We start from the raw sequence: 26,153 nt of genomic DNA, 5'->3' as shown, positions 1-26,153 counted from the left end.
ACTTCTGATCAGAGGTTAGCAAAAAGAATGTTTAAAATGAATAAATCCAGTTTGAAAAGCCAGTTGCACAATTAAAAATTAGTGCTTCCAGGTTCAGTGATGTAAACTAAAATTAAGTAGTTTAATCAATGTAGGAGATGCTTGCTTACTCAAATTAAAATAAATAAATAAATATGAGCGCTGCTGGGAACTCGTAAGTATAAAAGAGGGAGAAACTGCTCTGGCTGCTCTGTATTCTTTAACAAAACATCACATTGTTTGCTAGTTAGCTACAAAGTTAACAAAATGTTACCTTATTTGCGAGCTAACTAAAAAGTTTATAAAAAGCATAATTTTCTTTGCTAGCTGATTAAATAGTTAACCAAACATTATATTGTTTGTTAGCTCACTTACAGCAGAAAATTAGTTTGCAATCCATCTAAAAAGTAAACCGTTTTAAAAGTTAAACCTCCGCCAGTGTACATTTAAAGAAAATAATGGATCAGTTTAAAGTTTTGGTGCAACAGAAATAAATTTAATTTCTGTTTAGACTAAAAACTAAACTGAGATTTAAAGAGAGTTTTCAATTTAATCTTTCAAAAGTTTGGTGCAACATAATTTAAAGTTAAAACATGATTAAATCATGGTTAAAAAACAATCCTTGTTGGTGCAACCCAGCCTAAGTCTGATATATAATCACTGTTGATAATGATGTTCCCTCTAAATGTTTAATGTTTGCCTCTAAAAAGACTTATTTCCGTGCAATGTTTGATAATAGGCACCAGATTTTGTGCTGACTGTAAAAGCTCAGAAAGTAGAGTGGAGTCTTTTTTTCAATTCATTACACACTTCCTACGGTTAAACATCGAAGATAATACAGTTGTACCATCTGGATGGAAATGACTTGCTGCAGCCACTGGCTGAAATGCTGAGCTAGCCATCCATACTGTACAACCTGAGGGGAAGCAGAGGGTTTCTGTGTGGCAGTAGATACAGAGCGGCACTCTAAAGTGTGCCTTGGAAAACACCAAAGTTAACTCAATATAAACACTAAGGCACTTTATTTTAATGGTTGAGGGAAGTAAATGCTCACGGAAGAAGACTCTGTGTGCCAAAGTGCAAATCACACAGCTTGAAGCTATGGTTTGTTCCAGCCTCCATCAAGCAGCTGAACTCTAAATGCTAAATCTTAGTGCAATGTGCAATAAATACACAAGCATTTTAGTACTTAGCACTTCAGTACTTTAATTCTTACAGTTTCTTTTTTTTTTTAAGATGCTGTGTTGTCAGTGTCAAATAGTCAAATACCTCTTTTATGTTTAAGTTGTTTTATGTGAAGTGCTTCTCATGTGTTTGTGATTTTTTTTTTTTTTTGTGAAATGATGGACTAAAGATTAGATAATAATAAAGGATAATAAAGTTTACTCTAAATGCTTTTCTGCCAATATTGTTGCTCCAAATCATTGATCTAAGAACAATAAAACATACTTTTCAGTAGGGATGGGACAACATGCTATCATGATACTTTGGTGCTGATTCAACATTGTAATTCTGCAAGTATTGCAATTCAGTATTCTGATTTATTGCTATAGACTGTACACCATACCTGATATTTCCATGATCAGTACACATATCAGTCAATCTTTCTGAGTTTTATTTCAACAGCATCATTGCTAAAAGTAGTAAATAAAAACACTTTTTGAAGTAAACTGAACTTTTCCTCCTCATCAAACTAGTGTAATAAGGAAATAATACAACACATTTTTTTTTTTTACTTTTGACTCTGTCAGGTTGCTGTAGCTGGGCAGTGCAGAGTGTTGAGTAATAGATTATAGGTGTATGATGTATTTTTGATTTTTGGAGTGAACCTTTGTGTTAGCAAAGTGAAATCAGCAACATTAGATCATTTCCACAGATCAGAGGAAATATGTGCCTGAAAGTCTGAGAAATGTTGTTTTATGTTAAGTATGTGAAGTGAAATGGATCAGTTTGTTAAAATATTATTACCCTGCTTGTGATGCTAATTTCAGATATCCATTATGTGTTAGCATTGAGCTAACCGACTAAGTGCTAGTAATTTTTATTTATATAAAAAATTGAGTCAGCAATCCAAAAACTGAACCAGGAATCATTAAAAAACAAAAGAATTACTATACTTAAGAGTTTGTTTAGCTGATACACAATAAATGCAGCATATTAACACTGCATCTGCAAATCTTCACTTAATAACTTGCCATCTGGTCTATTAGGAATAAATGTCTGCTAGTTTCTTTTTTTTAAGTTAAAAGAAACTGAAATAAAAGAAACAACAAGCCAGCATCCCAAGAAAAACACTGGATGTGTTCATCGTTTAATCAGGCATTATAAAAGCACCAGATATCTGCTTACCTCGTCATTTCTGAATATGAAATGAAAAATATCCAGATGAATATGGATACTGCTATTTCTGAGTCTGAACATGCTTCACTGTACATTCTTTTTAATTCTTTATAGGCTATGTTAAAGCCATCTTAAAATTGGTTCTACTGTATCTACATATGAGGACAATGTTCTGCATGATTATTTTAATTGGTTGACAGATGATACATACATTCAACATAATTAACAAAAAGTTATTATATCTCTATGTGTAGGCTATGCATCACATATGGGCTAAAGTATGGTTTAACTGTGAAAATCACACTCGCTACTCCGTTTTTGTGTGTTTCTAGAATACTTTAACAGCTTTACATATCTCTTTACCATAAATTAGTATAAATTAATATCACTGTAACTGCAAAAAAAAAGTTAGTACAGAATGTGTGCATTGCTTTTAAAAGCAAAAATAATTGAGAATATAGAAGCAAGACGCATCATAATGTCATGGCCATTCAATGCATTTATTTCTGATATCTGAAGCAGAATTCACTCATTTTTTCAGGTCTGACAAGAAAAATGGCAGATTAAATATTACACGCCAAAAGGCTCTTAGACTGTTCATTTCATCACAAGACTTTTAACATGTACATAGAAATTCTTACACTAAGAAAGCTCTCTTCCATTATCACTGAGGTGTCGGTAATACTGGTATTTATAATCAGGCAAAGCCATTCTTTAGCAACAGTTGAAATTATGTAAATAAACAAATTAATACAGATAAATCAGCTTCTCAGAGATGTGCGCGTTCATGGAGTGGCAGTACAAATAGATTAAAAAGCTTCTTTAACAAAGCGGCATGTCACACTTTTCCGGGAATGGCAGTAATATTTTGAGTACCAAATCCAAATTGGCTATTTTCCATCACTTTATTTACACCATAGCCAGAGAGTTTTAATTTTTGCAGTTTCAAAATTGGCGGAAAAAATCTCATAGAAATCATTTGGTGAGAACAAATATCAGGACTTCACAGAAATAATGAGCCTAAATCGGAAATATCTAGTTTTCTTTATAATTATTACATGGCTTTGTTAAATGCTCAGTTCTGATTGGTCAATTACAGCCAAGGTCTGTTATTTCTGGATAACAGACTGTTGGTATGGACTCAGTTTTGATTATAGACTTTGGAGGAACAATAAAATTGTTTCTAAATTAATATTTTGCATTTTCTTTAAGTAACTGTGTAATAAGTGGGATAATGTATTTATTTTGCAATAATGACCCGCTTACTGTACATTATCCATTACTAATTGAGCAGTTGAACTGTCTTATGTAATTTCTGTGATCAGACAGGGAATAAGCAGAGAAGGTTGACTTAGACAAATCATAGTAGAGAGAGTGGCCACTGTGAACTCTATAAAAGATTTGTTTATTTGTTGACAAGATCTCAGCCTTTAAATGTGAGTTTTCTATCCACACGTTGTTGATAACATACCAGGGCAATGGATGCACAGTAAATGACTTAAACTTAGAGTTATTGATGGCATTGCTGGACTGGAGTTTTATAAATGTTCATCTGCATTAGGGATACTCAACTTGCAGCCTACAGGCCAAATCTGCCACCACAGGGTGCCAGCTGGCCCTCTGACTATATTTTCTAATTCACAATGAAAGGTAATTGATTCACACAGTTTTGCCCAGAAAGCATGGAAAGGCCAACAACAAAAACAGGCAATTCAATGAAAAGTGGAGAAGCATACTTGCTTTTATTTTTAATACCAGTCCTAAACCACTGTGCTTAATTTGCCAAATAACAATTGCTAAATGCAAAGTAGCTGATATCAGGCACCATCACAAGTCAAAACATGCTAGCTTCAGCGCAGCATTCCCACCTACGAGCACCACAACAAAATTTTATTTGTAATTTTATCTGATATATAATGTCATTGTTAATGTTTGTTTATTGACTGGCCCCTGTTCTCCTGCTGTTTTGCAAAGGTGGCCCCCAGGCAAAGCGAGCTGAGTATCCCTGATCTACATGATCAAAATTACTTTTAGAGACCGTGTCTGAAATACTTTCCAGGATTTTTATTCAAATGAATGGAGCGAATGCTCAGAATCAGAGTGAGTGACATCACACGTGGAGTGGGGTTAGACTATTAAACTTATCTTAAAAATTTCTCTTACTTCCACAGTTTTCATATATTTTTTCATTAAAACTTAAAATATAATCACCCCTTTCAAACAATGCACTAAGAAAATGGACTTAACCTAACCTAAAAGTGACAGGAGTGTCATTTAACTGCCTCGATAACTTCAGGAGCAGAACAGACAAAAGGGATTTCTCTGACTTCGAGTGGTGCCTCTCAGCTTAATCTCTGACAAATGAACTGTCTGACACAGGAGTCACTTAGCAGCTGCCATCGCCATGGCAACCATTAATTGCACACAGCTGATTGAGATGTGTTGATTGGACTGCTTCTCTGATGTCTGTGGTGTCACAGTAGCTTTATTACAGATAAACACAGGTTTTATTTACATTACATTACATTTTTCACTGCAACTGCTATTTCGGCCCCTTTTTCGTTGCTGACTGCCTCTCGTGCGAATCTCTGGTGAGCGACCAGCCTGTCGACAGCATCTCACAGGAGGCTTTATTAAGGCGGCACAACACAGGTGTTGGTGATGAGCACACAGACACATGATGACAGACTCACATAGACTCCGCTTCCTCATCTTCTGGACATGGCGCCTAATTGCAGTTGTTTTACACTTATTCCACTACATTTGAATGACACCTCAGCTCCTTCTCTGCACACTCAAGCTCATTTAAGCCACTACACTAAAGACTCTCATTTCAACAACTTTCATTGCTCACACTATATTTTGCACTTTTCTCCTTCCCTGCCATTCGGACTCTTCATACTCCTTCAGCTGCTCTTTCATATGAAGTTAAGCCAGTAATGCAGTGTAGCTCCCAGCTGTTCATCAAGCAGTGCAGCTCAGCGCTTTCAGGAGCCAGAAATCCCTTTGCAATTTTACCAGAAATTGCATTCCCTCCTTTGCAGTAATATAATGATAACACACACACACTCGCACACACATACAATCATATGAACTTGGGTATATAGCACATTTACAACACTGGAATAATAATATAAAATCATTAATAGCTAGACGCAGTTCTACCGCTCTTGCAGAGCTCATGCCATCTGTCACTGGGGAACACTGTGATTCCTCCAGCCTGTCACACTGTAGTGCAGCGTTTTGGTTTATTAAAAGAAATTTCCACAATAAAATAAAATAAGAAAAAAAAAAGCCATTACCATTTTAAATAGAAATCCTCCTGTGTCCTAACAGCTTCTCTTCTTTGTTTATTTTCCCAACATAAATCATATTCATTTGACTTACTGTATTTTCACTCCATATTTCTCCCCCTGGTAATCCACACCCCACAGTCTGAGAACCACTGCTTTAGTAGCATTTCAATGCAAGTAATTGAGTAATTGGGGTATTTTTTTACACTGATATTGATACTTTTACTTAAGTAAAAGATCTGAAAGCATATTCCACCACTGAACAAATCTGATCAAACCACACCACACCCACACAGTCCTGATGAATCAGATAAGAGTTTCTGAGGTTTAAATATTTAATTTTATGGCGCAGAATTGAGCATGAAGCAGAACATACAGAATGTATTTTATATAACTGGATTATTGTTAATGATGCATGTAAAGTTTGCCATGTAATTAGCAACTAATCTGTGCAATACAGAAGAAAAAAAGTGCCTTTGAAATGTTTGAAGTGGAATAAAGTGGAGAAACATTTTATTGCAAAAGATCACTATAATCTTCTTTGTCTAAAAACGGCAAGATTCTAAAAGCCTTTATCAGTCATTTGACATGAAATAATTTTTTAGTCACCATGCTGGTGCTACAATGCTGCTCCTCCACATGGCATAACTACATGAATTCAGTCATAAATTATACACAGAACAAATCAATATTCAGAGCTGTAGCTCCACTTGAAGCACTTGATCGAGTGTTATCAATATGCTATACACCCAGTCTTTGTTCTCTCCCATCCATCCACACTCTCACCGAACTCACACAGACAAAAGTGCATCCACACAGACAAGTGCACCTGTACAGCGCCTAAGAGCTCAAACAGCTGAACCTGCATTCATTCATCACATTCACTGTACGAGCTGGATGAATCACTTGAACAAGACGAAACACGGGCGATTCTTCAAAATGAAACAAACGTGTGCTATCTGAGGTATTTTATAAGTAACTGCAATCAGAGAAGAAACATCAGAAATAACTGTTGAAACAGCAGCAGCCATAACACTTCAATGTTGACATTTAGAGAACATTTAACTGGACAAGCAGGGATTTTGAGTGAATATGAGATAAGAGGAATAAAAAGCATCACTGAAGCCCATTCAACCAGATCAAAACAAGCCCCTCTTTCATCTTCATGTATTGCCGCGCTGATTGGATTTGAGGGCCTGGAAACTATTGGGCAGAAGAAATGACAGACATGTTTTATTTCTCAACTATCTGCTTTGAGGCCGGTCTTTGTAGGCTGGCGCTCTGCTGGCGTTAGAGCGCTCTCGCTGCCCACAGTGCCGTCAGCTCTACAAACATGTAAAAGCAGCCAGTGTGACGGGGAGGAGGGGCGTGAGAGCTGAATGCTGATCATCTCATTCACAGTCGAGCCACACGCCCCGCCACACTGACACATTTCATCACTTGTAGTATTTACCAACTTTTTTATCTCTGCAAGCCACTACTTCAAAAATGAATTACTCACAAAATATGCCTTTCTCATCTCAGTTTCCATTTCTTGTGTGAAAAACACAATGTTCTACAGAAGTACTGGGAAAGTTATTTTGTTCAGCAGGATGTCCTCTTTGTGACTGTGTTATTAGCTCTGCGTGTACATGACTGTTATTGGTCGCACTTTATTTTACAGTGCACTAATAAAACATAACAAGCCATACTTAATTTGAAATTAGACAAAACCAGAAATACTGCATTTTTATTAGATATTAGTAGACCCTTTATTAGAGCCTCATTAGACTTTATTAGTTGGTAATTATGGATTCATTACAACAGAACTGTACTGTAAACTAAACTGGGATAAGAGTAATGTGAAAAAATTGTAAGTAATTAATAATTAGCACATCTTCACAGATGCACTTTGCTTAAGCTAGATTTTCAGCTAAGGAAATTTCTTTTTAGTCACCAGTGTGTATCCTCTGTGAATGTATGTCGCTGTTGTTGCTAGAAACTGTATATGAGCGTGGGTGGCTTTGTTAAATATTTGATTCTGATAAGGCCTGCTATTCCTGTAAAGCAAACTGTTGCTATGTATAATAGACAATTGCTATGGAGGCAGTTCTGATCATAGACTCTGGATGAGCAATAAAATCACTTTTAAACCCATGAAATTATTTTAAAATTAATATTTGGGGTCAAATTATGGATGTAATTAGTGGGATAATGTACATTGAGCAGATCATTATTATGAAAGATACCCCTTCAGTTTTATTTATTTATTTATTTACTTAATTATTATTACTCAAGAAAAGACAGGCCCCGCATCACCCTGTCAGGGTTTATTTCACAGTAATGACCCACTCACTGTACATTATCCCTCAATAAAGGTATAACAGTGGGAAATAATACACTTTAGTTTACAATACAGATCTTTTGTTATGTTATTACCCCTGATAAAGTCTTATAAGGGTTTAATAAAGGGTGTAATACTGTCTAATAGAGTGCATGTTATTCCTAATATTTGCCTAATTTGATACAAAGTATGGCTTGTTATATCATATTAGTGTTCTGTAAAATAAAGTGTGACCATGTTATCTTTGGGAGACTTGTTAAAGTCTGCAAGGTATTGCACTTAAGAAAATAATATTTATTGGACTGTAACCAAAATATAAGAATCAGATGATTTGGTTTAAAACTCAAGTACTGCATGTTTCTTTAAATGTCTTTAAATAAAAAATACAGTAAATACATCATTATTTTTTATCAGCCTTGGCTTACAGTATTGTTTTAGAAATCTCTCTCCTCAACTGTCAGTATAATGTGATTGTGTGACATGCAACCATCACCAGTTCTTCTACATCTACATCTTTCATATGGAATATGCGTTTTTTTTTTTTTTTACCAGTTGCAACAAAGACAATGACATTCATCAGTTTTGCAGAGAATGTCAAAATTAAGAGCAATGCAGTCTATGGCAGCTTCTTTTGATTGTTTTTCTTTTTTTTTCACCTCAGTTTACTGTCTTATTCAACACATGATAAATAAACAAGGCAAAAAATTAAACGACGAAAAAATATATAAACAGCATTTAAAGATTTAAGACACCAAAGGGCAGTCCAAGGCAGAGCTGCTGTGAGACTCACAGACTTGGCAGTTTTCATAAAGAAACAGCAGAGCACTCGGATCACACTGAAGCTGAGAAACAGACAGATGCAGGAGACAGATTAACGGTGAGACGAGAAGAGAGAGACGTAGGATGTGCAAGAGAGAGTCAAAGGAAACTTTTCAACAAGTCTGTGAGGAATCTCTCTCTTGCTCCTCTCTCTTTAGACCAAAGCCTCACCAGCGAGCCACTTGGCTCGTGTAGTCCTCGGTGGTGGTGGGGAAGTCACCGTCAGTCCCTTTCTCAGACCCTCCTCCCTTTCTCCCGCCTCTATTCCCTCCCCCTCTGTGTTTGGTTGGCCACGGCCTGGTCTGCTCTTTTTGCTCCCTCAGCCAACGCCGCTCCTCGCGCCTCTTCAAGCGCACCTCCTGGTGCTCCCTCTGGCGGGTGAACTGGAAACGCTGGAGGAACAGGTCCTTGGCGTACTCGTACAACTGCACATCCAAGAAGTTGAGCTCCTCGATGCGTCTGCGCACGAGCTCGCTCAGGTCCACGTTGGCGGCTCGCGTGCTGTTGATCTGCGTGAAAGCGGAGATGAAGCGCAGGCTGAACGTCCGCTCAAACAGGTACTGAGTCTTGCGTTGAAACTCAGTCAGGCCGTAGAAAGCCATGTTCTTCAGGTTGCTCATGGCGCTGCTCAGGAGGATGTGGTTGCGCTGGCTCTCGTTCATCGAGGACAGGTTGTAGCAGCCCACCAGGCTCAGGTCGGCCAGCATGCGGACCTGACGGTTGTTGGCCAGGTTGGATGGGCAGTTCATGAACTCTGACAGGCTGACGCCGGACCAGTCGTCCCCGCTGTAACAGGTGGGCAGCTCGTCCTGGGTGGGCGAACGTCCATCACACATATGGAGGGCGGTCTTCCATGTGGCTCCACGCTGGACGTGCTTCCACTCGCTCAGGTAGCGGGAGACCGGGTCACGCAGCATGGTGATGTAATAGAAGTTCCTGCAGCCAAAACAAACACAGTTAGAGAGCTGTGAGCACATCATCATCACAGAGGGCCACCCTGCATTGTACTGACAGATGGTGACTTTTGTCTGTGCACGAAACTTCAAGGTTGAATGCTAATTGGCAAACTGAAAGTCCCACTAATGAGATTATTATAGAGTTTCTATATATTGCCCTTGAAAGTTAAAACCTTGCATCAGAGTAATGATTTTTACAAAACTGAGGTAGGAACATTTCCATTCCACAGATTTCTCCCACCTGCCAACATGGAGAATAATTGGGAATCAAGACATAATGGTAATCCCCGGACATACAGAAAGTGAGTAAAACGGACCCAACTGAATCCCAAACATGTCACTGTTACAAAATAATGAGGTTTCAGTTTTTGTGCCGCAAATCTGTTGAACCTTTAACTCGATGTCCTACCCATCATTTGTCACCCAATCACAGCAGGGCATTTTACAGGCTGGCAGTTTGGTGGTGAAGAAGAACTGGTACATTCTTTACATTCCACTGCCTCTCCCCGGAGACTGAATATGTCTTCAATCATTGCAAAAGGACAGTCACTGAACATGGAAGACAAGCTTGACATAGAGTCATCAGTTTTCTGCAGTGTCAACAGAGGGACATTCAAAGAGAAAAGTCTCTTATAATAAAGCTCTTTGGTAGAGGAAGTTTGGGTCACACTTTATTTTACAGTACTCTAAGAAGTAGTGAGTAACAAGCTGTTCTTTTTATTCAATCAATTTATTAGAACATAATTAGGGACAGATTACAACAAATCTGTACTGTAAACTAAAGCATATTATTTCCCACTGTTAGGCCCCTTTAAAGACTTTTTTCAAGGGTAATCTGGGACACTGTACTGTAAACTAAAGTGGAATCACACATCTGTTAGTCCCCCATTTAAAAACAACATGTGAACCAGATCCAGTAAAGCCCAAAATTATAGAATTAGAGGAACATTTTGTCTGTGGGTGAATGCACAGACTTATTGTTAGACTGTAGGCACATAATGTGACGATCAGGGTCTAACAGTGGGAAATAATACTTTTTTAGTTTGCAATAAACTTCTGCTGTGATAATCCTCTAATTAACTATAATAAGGGTTTGATAAAGGGTCTATTACTTTCTAATAAAGAACATATTATTTCTTGTTTTTGTCAAATTTGAAAGTACAGCTTGTTCACTCTTATCAGTGAACTGTAAAATAAAGTGTGACCAAAGTTTGTACCCTAAAATTAGTAGCAATATTACAAAAAAAGCAAACATACCAAATAGAGCTACACAGGTAAAAATCATGTCTGACTGCTAAGTTGATACTTTCCCTGAAAAACCTGTGTTACATCTGCCCTTCATGCCAAGGTTGGAGACCTCCAAGGAGATCTACTCTGCTGAGCCGCAGATATGTCAAAGCGCATTCTGATGGAAAACAAAGATCGGACAGGCGTTGGTCAGGTAAACCTCTCCTAAGGTGATGTCCTGTGAGTGCCATGTGAATATTTAATGACGCGACCACCTCCCAAGAGAACGGTCTGGCCAGATAAAGTGGAGCGCGGCACTGAGATTTCACGCCAACTCCAAAGCTGCTCTCAGTGCTGCTTCAGTTCTTTTTAACGCACCAAACATCCACACAGTCTCACCCAGGAGTGGAAATAAAAGACGGAAAAAACAGTCTCCTGTGCTTTTACTTCATTTTCCTTCAGGGTTGGATTCAGTGTGGATAAAATACCAAAACAAAATACTCTGAAATTTTGCCCAAACTTGATTCAGGTCATTTCAGAGGTAGACTATACTCCTTTGCTTAGACTTTTGTATTTTTTTTTTTTTTTAACAAGTACTTGTTTTGTCCTGTCTGGTCCTTACATCAGCTCTAACACTGAGATCTCACTATCTGTCTCTGATGAAGATGGAGAGGACTGTCTCCAGGAGTCTGTTCTACAGCTGAAACAGTCTCGGGCAGACGACATGTTCATGGATGAAGAAATTAATAATTTATTAATAATGAATAAAATAGTTAATATGTTTGGCCACCTTTGCCAGCTTCCTCTTGGGCATATCGGATACATATATATATGTAGATTTAGCAACTAGTGTCTTATAGGAGAGGATTTTTCTGCGTCTGACCATAGTTGGAAACATTTGACATAGTTTAACTACATAATTCAACAGTTAAAGGGGTGTGGCAGTGGGCTTCAAGCAGTTCATCAAAACTCAGTTAAGCTAAAAATAAATCATGGAAATACATTTCAGACTTAATTATATACCAATATTAAATCATTTTGATGGTGTGAAGACACAACAATTGCATTGCCAATGAATATTAGATTAGAAAATAAAACGTTTGCCTGATTTAATGTGAATCCTGGTGTAAATGATGTTCATTTCTGTCTGAATAGAGATACAGAGATGGATAATTTTGTTGGGTGAACAGATACAGATACAGATACAGATACAACTAATGATGTCTTAGTGTATCTCTATTAGTTACTGTTTTCTGTCAGTATTTGGTTAATTAATTGGTCAATTAAAAAAATATAATCAGCATATCAATTAATGATGAAAACAATTGTTGGTTGCAGCCCTCGCCAGTTCAAATACTTCCAGGAGATAAACTTTATCACTTTATTAAATGTATTAATCTGTTTCAGAATCATCTCTATAATTATTTTCACTTACAATCAAGCCAATTTGTGTTTTATGGCTGCCATGTCAGATGATGGCAGGCTTCCACATATCAGTGCATATCACATATCACATATCTCATATCTCATATCACACTTTCCTCCTGCAGAATTCATGTGATAAAGCGTGGTATAAATTGCAAAGTCAACCTGCTCTCACTGCAATAATTAATTTTGCTCACTAAGAAAGTGAGACAGTTGGAGTTTTGACAGTGAGGTGTATGGTAACACTGTGGATGCTGAAGTGTTCAAAAGTTAACTTTCACTCTGGCGGACCTATTTCAGTCCCTAACCGGTGAGCTGTAGTGGGCTACTGCGCATTAAGGTTTTATTTGAGGCGAACCATGATCAACGGGCTTCTTCTGGTTGCCTGATCCAAACCCAAATCACAACACTGGTTTAGAGAATATTCATGATATGAATCCAACTTTTTCTAAGAGATCACACAAGCATGATTTGAAATGAGAAAACTGAAAAAACAGGGAAATATTTGGGTGTATTCAAGTGCATTAATAGCAACATTATCTGACTTGAAGAAACCACAAGATTGCCAAAAATATGTCTTGAGTTCATCTGGGGAAGATTTGTCCTAACAGTGCCATAGGAATGCTGACAATGCTACCCAGTATGAGTCAGGCAAGAGGCTGTGATTATAGCCTCCACCTGGCACTTGCTCCTGGAGTTGGCTGGCTGGCTGTGGATACATCCTCATTAGACTGTCTCTGGGACATAAACACATGCAGCAAGTGTTGTTTGAGTGCACTCGACAGCCCAAAGGTCAGTTGTGTGCACCATCAGTGTCAAAATTCATCAGGATCAACGGGTCTGCAGAGCTGTCTTGAGGAGGCTTTCCCTGAGTGATACAGATGGCTGTCGAGAGGGGAGGGGGGGTAAGCTAACAGGCCTGTCTTACCTCTGGCCTGTGTTATCATCAGCACCACCCCTACAGTCATTTCACACTCACTATCAAGAGCACAGTGAAAAAGTTTACACTGTGATGCTGCTTTTCTGTAGATAATTGTTAGGGAAAAAAAGCACGGCAAACAAACACTGTAGGAAGCAGCTATAATTAGACACTAATAATATACTGTCTTGTATACAGCGAGGCTGTGATGACAGACACACACACACACACACGCGCACACACACACACACACACACACACACACACACACACACACACACACACACACACACACACACGTAAAAGTAAAGTTCTAATGTCCATGGCAGACACAGAAATCTTAATTCACACTTTTGTTTCATCCAGACTCGATTATTGTGATGTTTTCTTATTTACCATAAAGGGTTCTTTGGCTTGTACCCATAGGAGAACCAGTTTTAGTTCCACTTTGAACCATTTCAGAGTTCTATCTACAACCCAATAAAAAGGGTCACATCTATCTGTGAAATGTTTCACCCAGAACTGTTTCTGGAGGTTCTATCAAGAACTTTTCCACCTTCTAAGGGTGTCAACAAGAACCCATCCAGGGCTTCTAGCAAGAACGTAGTTATATTCCAAGGGTTATATCTAGAACCCACCAAGGGGCTTGTACAAGGGACCTTTTTAATTCCAAGGGTTTTATCTAGAACCCTTTGAGGTTGTCCTAAAGAGAACCTTGTTATATTCCAAGGATTTTATCTAAAACCCATCCAGGGGGTTCTTACGTGAACCTTTATATATTCTAGGGATTTTATTAAGAACACACCCAGGTGGTTCTACCAAGAACCTTTATAAATTCCAAGGACTTTTTTAAGAACGCACCCTGGGGGTTCTATGAAGAACCTTTCTACATTCCAATAATGTATAAATTCCAGGGATTTATCGAGAACATAACCTGGAGGTTCTACCGAGAACATGCTCATATTCCAAGGGTTTTATTTAGAACACATGTCGGGGGTCCTAACCCTTTTATATTGATGAGAGAGCTCTTCAATGACTCTTTCTTCCAAAAAGGGTTCTTTGAATGAAAAAGGTTCTTAAGTGAAGCCTTAGTTTTCCAAAGAACCCGTGACAAACCCTTTCTTCAAAAATGGTTCTTCAGAATAAAATGGTTCTGGGTACAACCTCAGCCCTCCAGGAAAAAACCTTTTGGAACCCTTATTTTCTGCAGCTAATTAGAATCATACAAACTGATCATGTTACACCAATCTTAGCTTTGTCTCATTTACTTCCCTTCATGTCAGATCAGACTTTAAGGTTCCTCTGAAGACTTACAAAATTGTGACTGTGCTCGCCCCATCCTGTCTCTCTGTTCTCGTTGAACCTGATCTCTCATCTCGTGTTCTTGACTCTCAGAACACTGGGTTCCTCCGTGTTAAAAAGAAGTCTGATGGTAGCAGGGCCTTTTCCCACCGCGCCCCCTTACTCTGGAAGGATATAGAACCAAAACTTGGTGGGAGTCGGTTTAACACTGAACAGTGAAAGGAGAAAATATGCTTTCTTTTTGCTTTTGGAGGCATCTGATGACTGGCCACTAACAACACTAGCAGGGAAAAAAATTCCATATTTAATTTATTTTTGGGTGGGTATGACATCCTGTCCCCCACAGCGATTATGTGCTTGGTTGGAGTCAAGAACTCTGTTGAACTCTGTTAATCACGGATCAATAATGGATAGGAGGCGTGTTTCAAGTCATTCCGCCCCAGAATACTCATCTCTACAGCAGCTGCAACAGCAACGCCAGACTGACTTCGCTGGAGCACAAACTAAACAGGGGCCATTAAGCAGAGATGGCAGAGGAATTGAAAACTCTGGATAAAAATGGAAACTAAAGAAAGGACGGGAATATTGAAGCTTAGTGTAATTTAAATAGATGCACTTAATGGATATGGAAAGAGTTTGACAAATACAGCATGCATCAAAAAACAATGTTTTACTGATACATTTGGAAAATGTCTTCCAGGAATTTGAAACATCAGATTAGACAGAGATATGATATGTAAAGACTAAGGGTTTTTTTGCATCCAATCCACACACACTCATTCTAAGGAGAGTGTGATCACACTGGAAGACTGCCTAAAAAAACTATGCATATTAAAAACACTTAACTTGTAAGTCTGATGTTGATGCACGCTACTTTTCATCAATGCAATACTCAAAGGAAAAAGAGAAAGAAATCACAGCTTGAAAACATAAAAACTAATTGCAGAGGGTAATGGGACAGTTCCTTGAATAAATCAGAGAACAAAAAACCATTGAGCTGTTGGAATAACATTTTTGATTGTCTTTGCAAGGAAAATTTCTGAATTTCCTGTTAGTATAAAGCAGTTTAGTTTGTAACAGCATGTCTATATAGATGAGTATAATATACTCTATACAATAAGTATGCAGGATGGAACTAGGAGACAGCTTAAGAGTGTGTGGCAATGTAGCACATCAACCTCAATGCTAACATCTGCATGCTAATACTGTAAGGTTAAAAGGACAATGCTAACATTTTAGTACATAGCATGCTAACATTTACTAATTAGCACACAATTAAAATGTGTACACTTTCATGTCATTTAACTTCTGTATCTATGGTGACAAGTTTAGATCAAAATGTTTGACTGATTTCTGAATAGTTTCATCATGTTGAGCAGTCAGTCCACGTGAGCTCTCTCTCTCTCTCTCTCTCTCTCTCTCTCTTTTGCAGCTGCGAGTCTGCATCACACTTTCTTCATCAAAACAACAACAACAGACACCTCTTACTGCCAGAACTGCACTCTGTTTGATCGGGGGCATATGCTTTTAGTGAGGATATGATCTTCAAGTGCTTATAAAAATAGATTATGTGAACTGTGGATATTCTATTTCCTCACTTGGGGAAAAAAGTAGTGTAGTTCTGGTGTGCTCTGACAGCACTAAACCCATGCTAATTAGCATTTAAGACAAAATACAGGTAATAAGAATGTCATATGTCATTGCAGGTATTTGGTAACTTAAGTATTAGACAAATTTAAAATGATCAGATTAATCTGACCTGATGATGGTGCTACAGGCAAAATCACAGAATCAAGTTATTACAATAAATTCAGACGGAGAAATCAATGTGTGCACAAAATTTAATAGCAAATGTTATCAAGATATTTCCATAAACCAAAATGTTAAACTCATGGTGGTGGGTCCAGGGTCACCAAAGTAATTATGATTCATCTTCTGGGAAATATGAGTGTCTGTAGAAAATTTCATGACAATCCATCCAATAGTGGTTAGATATTTCTGGTGGACAGACCAAAAGACATTTCTATCACTTCTTTGGCACTATCTTCCTCTTTATATTGTCACTAAAACAGCCCCTGAAGCCACGCAACACAAAGGAACAGTTTTATCTACAGCCAATGTCAGTGCAACACACTACTGGCTTTTAATTGCCTGTAATTAGCCTCAATGACACAATTTCAGCCTACTGCTTCTCCCTGATTGCAGGCTGCTAAAAGGGACATTGTACGCTCAGCCTGAGCGCATGGCATTCAGAAGGGGATGAACTGAATTCACTCATCAAGACATTTGTGCGCGTGGGTGTTGGATATTGTTGCAGGTGCTTGAGGGTGGGCTCGACAACAGGGAAAAGCAAAACAATATATCTGTGCGAGCCGGGCAGAAAGTTGTTCAGAGCAAAGGCTAACACGGTGAGCAGTAAATAAGTAAAGACAGTCCATGTCCCAGTACAACAGTGGGACTGACTGATGTTGATGGGCTGTACTGTGGTAGACACTGTGTGTGAGAGCGTGTGTGTGAGTCAGAGTCGAAACTTCTACCTGTGTACAGTCTGCTGACTTCTCTGATTTATCCTCACAGTGTAACAGCTTTGATCTCTCCATGACTCCTCTGCAGTCCCGGAGCATTAAGAAAAACATTTTCTAAACATCTTTTTACTGTCATTCTCTGGGCACAGCTTCCTTTATACACTCCCAGCCAAGAGAGACAGGTATGACTGCGGATGACACGCAACATCACAGTTACATAACATGCTGCTGAACAACTAGGATAATATTTTGATTCATACCTCATAGCATTTCCATGTGCATCTATTGCAAGAGAGCTGTAAAGGCTCTAAATAAGTGTATTACATTTCAGTTTCAGTTTAATTGACTTTATTGGCATGATGTTTTTTGATGAAACAAATTGCCAAAGAAAAGGTCACATCATACACAATATATACAAGTACATAGTAAATGGTAAAAATTAAATAAAAGGGAAAATCTTCTCCTGGAAGGGTTTGAATGAGTCTCTCTTTTTGGAGGGTAAATTTCTGGTTGAATTTTGAGAGGAAAAAAAAATCTCTAATTTATTTCTATTGTCTCTATTTGTTTCACCTGCGAGTTGGGAATTATTTTCATAGCATCACTTCGGGTATAGTTTTCTCATTTGCTCCATCCCGGGTGTTTATTTCTGGCTGGAGATAGCTTTGCTATTCTATTTAAGCTCTGTGTTGGTGTGGATCTGAATCTGACTCTACCAAGAGGTTCCGGAGTTTGTTCTTTTTAAAATTTTAATTGAGAGGGGGAATTGACCCGGCTCTGCTCTGCGGCCGTGGTTTGGACAGTTTCTGTGGACTCTCCGGATGTTTTTACATAAGTGCTCTCATTTGATTAACGGGCCCTAAACTTCACTTTCATATAAAAGGATTTGCTAAATACTTTGAAAAAAATTGAGCCAAATCTTTAGAGTTTTTTAAATACTGTAATAAGCTATATGAGAATTTAATGTCTATTTAATTATGTTCTGCTGTTTTAATTTTTAATTTTATATTTTTATTTTTATTGCTTTCCATTTAGTACTCTGTGTTGTTTATTTTCCCAATGGTATTTTGAAATACTCAGCGTTGCACATTTTCCTTTCTCTTTAAATGTTTTTTTTTTCATTTTGTTATTTTAGTTGATAGAGAAAGAGAGTAAGAGAGAGAAGGGCATAACAAGCAACTGAGGTCCCATAGGACGTTACAGTTATGTGGTTAACATCTTAGACCACTAAGCCACCGTCAAGGAAACTAAAAAAAAAAAGGATGAGCCATTACATTATAAACCAACATTTTATGCTCTGCTTGGTGCCACTTCTATTGAAGCCTATGAGAGATGCATGGAGAAGCACACTAAACATATCTCCATCGTATGACCTTTGATGAAGAAATGTTTCAAACAAATAAAGGAACACTGACTTTTTTCGACTTAATAGTCATGACTGAGAATAAGGAATTCACCTTCCTACGCAATCAGCTACTGTAGCTCTAAGTTGACTTAGAGAAATTAATTATCTCCTAAATGTCCAGTATGTAAAGTTTACAGGGATTTATTGGCAGAATATGGCAGAAAAGAATTATAATATTTATAAGCATGTTTTTATTAGTGTATAATAAGAATTGTTGTGTATTTGTTACTAAAATGAGCTGTTTATATCTACAGAAGATGTTGGTCCTCTCCCATGGAGGCTGCCATGTTATTGGGCATGTTTCTTCACTACCTGACTGACCCAACCACTCCCGAAATTTCTGTGTCAACTGAAAAGTAATTTGGTGGGATGAATACATCACTTGCTACTGATGCCAGTAAATAAAACAAAATAACCCCCACTGCCGACAAGAAATCGTCTGTGTGAAGCTAAATCAGGGGCCTGCAACCTACAGCTCCCGAGCCTCATGTGGCTTTTTTGCTTTCTTGCGGCTCCCTGTGGCTTTGACAAAAGAGTATATGTAAATAAATAAGTTAGCTAGCTTGAATTTAAATTTAAAGTTAAGATTTTTTGGTATTAATTTTGAGTGTAAAGGAAGTGTAAGGAATGGGGCAAAATGAAATTGCAATTCAGTCTGAATTTCAGGCTACTTTTGAATGTTAAACTCTCAATAATTAATGAGTAACTAATAAAAATACCATCCTTATCATGTGTGAAATGCACATCCGAAATGCTCCTATTGGTAATTTATCTTACATTCCCAGGTCCAGGCCACTTTTTGCTGCAATGCTGCATGGCTTTAATCACAAAATATTATGACTGTATGTTATTTCAATTAATGATCATGAAATTGGGTAAAAAAAATCCTCAGTTATGAGATTCAGTATCATCACTAAAGGGGTAAAATATTCCAAACGTTGAGTAAATGTAGTAACACAGAGTACAAAGTACAGTAGCCTATGAAAATGGAGTATTCCTGCAATTTTTCCTCACTTGACTCTTGCCCTTTTCTCCACTCTGCTTCTCCTCCATGTCCTACATTACTGTTAGACATTAGTGTTCCCTCCGGATCCATAACCTTTTCTTAAAGGTTGTCACATTAATCACGCCGCTGATTTCACTCGTCAATCTCCCCCCGTATCTCTTGTGTTCATCTCTCGCCATGCTGTGCTTCGTCTCTCTTCAGTGGCCTCCACTCGAGGCGCTGCATATAAACAACCATCGCTCTCCTTCTCCTTTGTTTTTTATGGCTTTTTCCAAGAGACTCCTCATTCAGGTAAATCACTGTAATGATAAAAGTTTATGAGAGAGGAAGGCAACATAAGTGATGTTTGATTCAATCTCAACAAACAATTTCAGGCTAGTATAGTTTTGTATTTTAAGATCTGAAATCAAAGAGTGGAACATGTTGCCAGCTGCTCCTGAGGAAATCAGTTTTTATCAACAACCATGGTGACAATCGACAGTGGAGTGTATTACAAAACAGGGTTACTGAGTGCACAGAGACACTTTATATAACATTATGAACCCTGTCTCGTTGAAATTGCTTTCATAGACAACTAATTTACAACAGCAAAAACATTCTGAAGGTCTGATTATGATTTCTATCAACATAATGAGGAAATGTTGTTCATTAACCATCTGCAAGCCGCAAAACTTTTCATGTTGACTGACAACTTTTGTTTTCTACCAAAATGTCCAGCTCTCAAATAAAATATCAACTTGTAGTGACTACGTTATTAAACTTTTTTTTTATGGTGTTTTTATGGTTTAGGCACTCACATTACTTGGTTAAGGCTAAGGAAAGTCTTTGGTCTGATTTAACACCAAAAAAGACACACAAAACACGATATGTTAATGAACATTTAATCAAAGCTACACTCTTTCCAAACCTCAGCTGAAGTGCTTTTGTTGCCTACACTCAACCACAAATTGGACTCAGTCTGCGAACCTTGGAGTCTGGTGTCTCAGGCCAGGACTCTGTACGCCCACCATCCACCCTGACAACCTGCTTTCAACTGTGGCACGGTAGATAAATTCAGTGTTTCAGTCTCTCAAAAAGCATTGCCTGTGAACCAAGGTTATTACAGATAACTTCAACAGTGTGAAAAACCCCCCAGAACATTTTAGTTAACTGAATTTAATCATCATTGCTGTGCTCTTTATTTTAATTTGTATAGCACTTGCATTGTTTTCAAATGTGCTATTTAAATAAATTTGGTTCGATCAAATAAAAATTAAACCTTGACTTAAGAAAAAAAAAACAAAAACAAAAACTAACAGAAAACAATGTGTACTAACTAAAATAAAAATACAGGAATTTAGTTTTTAGTTTTTGCCTTTGTCAGTTTGGACAAATTTGTCAATACATGTATGAGGAAGCACAGGTTTAGGCAATATATGAATAATATGAATCCATTCTCCAGATCCTGTTCTCCTATGAGAATGGGATGTTGACGTTCTGAACTTAAAGGTCCAGTGTGTAGGCTTAAGCAGCAGCTAGCGGTGAGCTTGCAGGTTGCAAACACCTTTTCTCACTCTCCCCTGCCAAAAGTGTAGGAAAAACTAAAGGTATTACGGTACGCCAGGGTATTAATAAATCACAACGGTATAATTTTCAATACCGTCATAAACACCAATGCTCCCCTTTCTATTTAAACTGATAGGGAGATGCTGTATTGTTGTGTCGAGCTTCTGCCACCAGGGGTCAGTCTCTACAGCTGAGCAAACAAACATGGTGTCTAGGGGCTAAAGCTATAGGAGTAACAAGTCATACAGAAGAAAAGTATCTCTCTATTTTGGATTCAGTCTCGATGATAAAGGCAAGCCAGCAAATACTGTAAACTGCTGATTGGTCAGAGTGGTGATTACCGTCTATGGTGCCAGAGAGTGACGGTCAGTGCAAGCTGAGCGGAGGAAGAGGTGAACAGTGAAGTTGTTGGTGTGGCAGTAAATGTACAGTTTAGGTTAGAAGCTGCAGCTTCTCAAGACCAAAGCAGAGCGAGTCGTTTCCTAGCTGTAGGAATAGTGCCGCTATGACGATCAGGTCTGCCTGCATTAAGGGCGTACTACAGTACAGTTGGGTACAGTCAATTTTATACAAATGTTTTACATAAATAATGCAATAATATTATACACCCTGGTGAAATGTCAGGAAGATATAAACGTATGAAAAAATAGATAGATCTTACACACTGGACCTTTAAATCTTGGCACTGACAAATTCGCCTCATGTTATAATAAAACAAATAAAATAAAACTAATAATGAAACTACTCAACATTGTACTGAAACTGAACTGAAACAAGCAAAGCTGCTCCTGAAACCAACTGAAAGTAAGCTGGATTAAAGCCAAAAAATATAAAAAATAAGGATAAAAGCAACAAAAAACACAAATCTAGAGTAACTTTCCTATGTGGACATAATGCATTTGTCATCAGAGTGTATTGGTGAAAACAATTTGGTATGATATAAACATGGTTTTCAGGAGAGAGGGTGTAAGGTTATACATGTGATTAAAAAAAACCCAACTGGTAGCGTCTGATCTCTCACAGCTCTCAAACATGATCTGAGCAGCACGTCTGATCAGAGTCAGTTGTTAGCAGTCAACAGCAGGACTGAACAGGAAAACAGTTATGCCAGTGGCACTGCCCTCAGCTAAACTACCTGATCTCTGAGTGAGACGTCCCACTGCTGCCTTTTAACCAACAAACAACCGTAGAGTTGCAATCCAAGCACTCGGACACGAGGGTACACTGAAGTACCCGATGAGGACTCCTCATTCAATATGTATTAAATTACTGCAGTAACTACAGAGAGTTCTTGAAAGCCGGGGCTTCAAACGCGACTGCATGATGTTTGACTCACCTGCAGAGCTTTAAAAGAAGCAAAGCCTGCAAACTCTGCTAAGGTGGTTTTTGGTCTGCCAGTACTGAAGGGTAAGATCTTACAGTACGTTTTTGCACTGAGAACGGCCTGCAGGTTTAGGCAGTGTGAATATTTTCTCCTGCTCCTATTAAGAACCAGAACATTCACCTTCACACCAAACAGGTGTTTCAACATTTTTAAACCATTTCTTAGGTCAAATTGCTGAAAAACCTTCCAAAGTGGTGAACGCCTACATCTGATTGTGCATTTCAAGATCTAATAAGCCCATTGTGCTGAACCTTTATTCCACACCTGTGGTGTTTTGTCAAATTGAAGCCTCCTGAGAAATAATATAATCTATAATAATAACCTTCAAAGTGATGTGTTACCTACCAGATGAGAAGGTGCAATCATTTATTATATTTTTTTTTATCAATTTCTGCCTAATGTGGAGCCCAGAACAAATGATCAGGCTGAACGTCTACAACACACTGACACAGTATTAATTCACTCTTTAATTACAAATCAAGAACGTTAATATAAAGAGACATTCTGAGACACATTGTCCCGTTCTTGATTATTTTCTATCACTTCTATTTTTTCAGATTCTGCGTGTAGAGGTGTAAATTAACTAACACACCTGTGCACCATGATTAAAACATGGCAAAATGTAAGAGAAAGCAAAAATAAACCTCGTGGCAATTATCGTCTTGGTTTCTACACAGTTGGACAGAAGTGCCCCGGCCTCACTGAAATTACATGGGGAAGAAAAGGAACACACTTGAATAGATTCTAATCTAGATTCAACAAAAAAAATAATTGGATGCTGAACTATAGCTGCTTCACACAGAGCTACAGATAGCATGTTTTTTCCCAGGAAGGCAAAAGTCGTGACCCAAAATACATTGCCGCTGATTGGCTTTGATGGTTGGGTTGGTTAGGTTTAGACATAAGGAGTGATTGACAGAGGTGGCAGCAGTACGCACACCAAACTCAAGTACTCAAGTTGAAGTACAGATTACTGTGTTTAAAAAGTCTCTGGTAAAAATAGGAGCACTCATTCAACTTCTTTACTCAAATAAAAGTGAAGAAGTACAGGCCCTGAAATGTACTAAAAGTATATAAGAAAAAAGTTAGCCTCTGAAGGACATTTCTATCTCTGTGTTTCTGTGCAAAACTAACTGAACCTCACTTTTTTTTACCGCAGTCAAGTCTCCTCCTCTCTCTCTGTTTTGTCTTATGTCTTTTTGACTTGTTATGCCTCTTATGTCAGTTTTCGTCTTGTTACATCTTTATCATCTTGTTACGTCTGTTACGACATTTTTCGTCCTGTTACATCTTTCACTTGATTTTTGTCATGTTGTGCCTTTTGCGTATTTTTTTGTCTTAATACATCATTTTCATCCTGTTGCGTCTTTTTAGTAAGTTTTTGTCATGTAACGTCTTTTTCATCGTATTACGTCTTTTACATTATTTTCGTCTTGTTAAGTCTTTTACGTTGTTTTTCATTTTGTTACGTCTTTTATGTCACTTTTGTCTTGTTACATCTTTTTCGTGTATGTAGTTTTTTGTCTTGTCATGCGTTTTTGTCATTGTTTGTCTTGATATGTCTTACATTGTTTTTTGTCTTGTTATATCTTTTACGTACATTTTTTTCTGTCTTCTTACAAGGTGGCGTACAGTGACACAAAATGAAAAGAATCCATAATTCCCCTCAAATGCATTGAAACTATAGTAACAAGCTTGTGTTAAAATCTATGGTAAAAAGAAAAAAGTTGTCTGAAAAAATACAGTAACAAAGTATTTGTACCCGCACCTGTTGACTGATTAAAGTGGGGGTAAGAATATGAGGGGGTGCTAATCCGAGGCAGACAATGACGGGCCGTGACTTTGCCCTATGAGGAAGAACCATGGTTCGGTTCCAAATAAATGTTTTTTTCAAGATAAAACTACACTTTTTAGAGTGTACTTATATTGTGACCAGTCGAAGGCGCACCTGTGCAATAAGCCCATTGTTTAATCAGCACCTCTAAATGTCACACCTGTCAGGTGGATGGATTATCTTGGCAAAGAAGAAGTGCTCACTAACATGGATTTTTACAAAAACAGAGGTGTTGCATTTTTGCTTTTGTTGAGTGTACTTACCAGCTGTGAAAAACAAAGAGTCTGAAGCTGCTTTCTCCTGTTCGTTAGTTGAATATCACATTTGGCTCAAGAACCTCTAAAACCTTTCGAGGCCCTCTACATGGGCGGGCGGGTCTCCTTGGTGTGAAGTCGGCCGCTCTAAACCCAACCTGTCTCTAAGAGGCAGAGCTCCTATCAGCTTTTGTAAAAGGAACAGGCCAAGTTCATACACGAGATGTGGTCTGATACGTGTGATGACACGCTGGGTTTGGTGCTCAGATTGACTTGTCATAAAAGCCATGTCACACCTCTGCTCAGGTGATGGAGGTGACGGATTATATCAGTGCTGACTGAGAAGAGATGATGAAATGGGAATGAGCAAAGGCAGATACAAAGCGTATCTACAATTCACCTGCTGCTGCTTCAGGAGGTGCATGTCTCTCCAATGAACAACATGCACTATTATGAGATTTTCTGAAATTTTAGCACAAATCAAATGATTCCTATTCACTATTTAAAGTTCATTCTTTGTTGTCATGACATAGAATTGTCCTCATTTGTGGGCTTAAGTTTTTTTTCTTTTTGTAGTGGTATCAAGGAAAGTATTGCATGTTGTTTTTTGTGTTTTATTTTATATATAATTGTTGTATCAAGGTTTGAAATTCTAGTATTGTGACAGCTCTAGTTGTCAGGTAATCGTAATGGATAGACCATCTATTTCAGTATTTATGTTTTGAGAAAGGGGCAGGCAAAATAAGATTTATCTTCTCTCTCGTCCTTTTTTTGAGTTGAGCAAATGGATTTGTTGAGTGATTGTGAACAATTTTGACATTGTTTTTCCTTTATCTGGAGATGTGCATTACATGAGCGGGACAAATAAGAATAAACAATGAAATTTTTATGCATGGACGAAAAAGTCCTAGCTGCCTGAAAAGTTCACCAGTTTCTGATGAAGTCCTTCCTCTTCCGCTGGATTACCATGGGAACTTATTATTGGGGGGGGGAAGAAGTCAATATAGTTAATTGCAACAGACATATATTTTTAGATTCTGTTTGAATTGTGACATGAATTACACATATGATTTGGTCAACTTAATAGATCATTTTAAAAGAAAAGACAGTCAGTTTGTTATACAACTGTTGAAGTATCTGGATGTGAAGATGTGTACACAACCAAAAGTCATGTAAGTGATGTCATGACCCTCTCTCCACAAGCTAATGTTACTTTAACCTTAGTACTAGTTGATAGAACGGAAAAATACGTAATTCTTCTGAAATATGAGTTTAACAAAATAATCTGCTACCTTTTGTGGCTTAGTTGTGATCACATCACGCTGAATGGCTCCAAGGACCAGTAACTGAACACACAGGAAATCGAAAACGTAAGTGAACAGTGGACTAAAAATAGGTCAAATAATCATCAGGGAATGGGTCAAAGGTCGTTGTTCGGGAGTCGGTGGACGGACCACGTGAGGCGGACATTCACATCCCACGCCAGAGATTATCTTTGAACAGACACAGAGGTCACAACTCCCTCATACACCCACCATTTGACAAGTGAATGAAGTTCGACACTTAGGTCATATGATGGCA

General features: G+C 38.0%; 1 protein-coding gene across 1 annotated transcript in view; it reads right to left on the bottom strand.

Moving 5' to 3' along the window:
- Nucleotides 1-8,960: 8,960 nt before the first annotated feature.
- hs6st3b (heparan sulfate 6-O-sulfotransferase 3b) overlaps nt 8,961-26,153 on the bottom strand; it is a 98,660-nt gene continuing 81,467 nt past the window's right edge. The window contains exon 2 of the mRNA XM_084725548.1: nt 8,961-9,729. Within this exon, the coding sequence (XP_084581674.1) occupies nt 8,961-9,729 (769 nt within the window). The remainder of the gene's footprint in view (nt 9,730-26,153) is intronic.

Source organism: Lutjanus erythropterus, chromosome 8, assembly GCF_056507025.1.
Source record: "Lutjanus erythropterus isolate fLutEry1 chromosome 8, fLutEry1.hap2, whole genome shotgun sequence".
Lineage (NCBI taxonomy): Eukaryota > Metazoa > Chordata > Actinopteri > Lutjaniformes > Lutjanidae > Lutjanus > Lutjanus erythropterus.
Note: the sequence above shows the minus strand (reverse complement) of the source record. Positions and strands in the feature narration are given on the sequence as shown.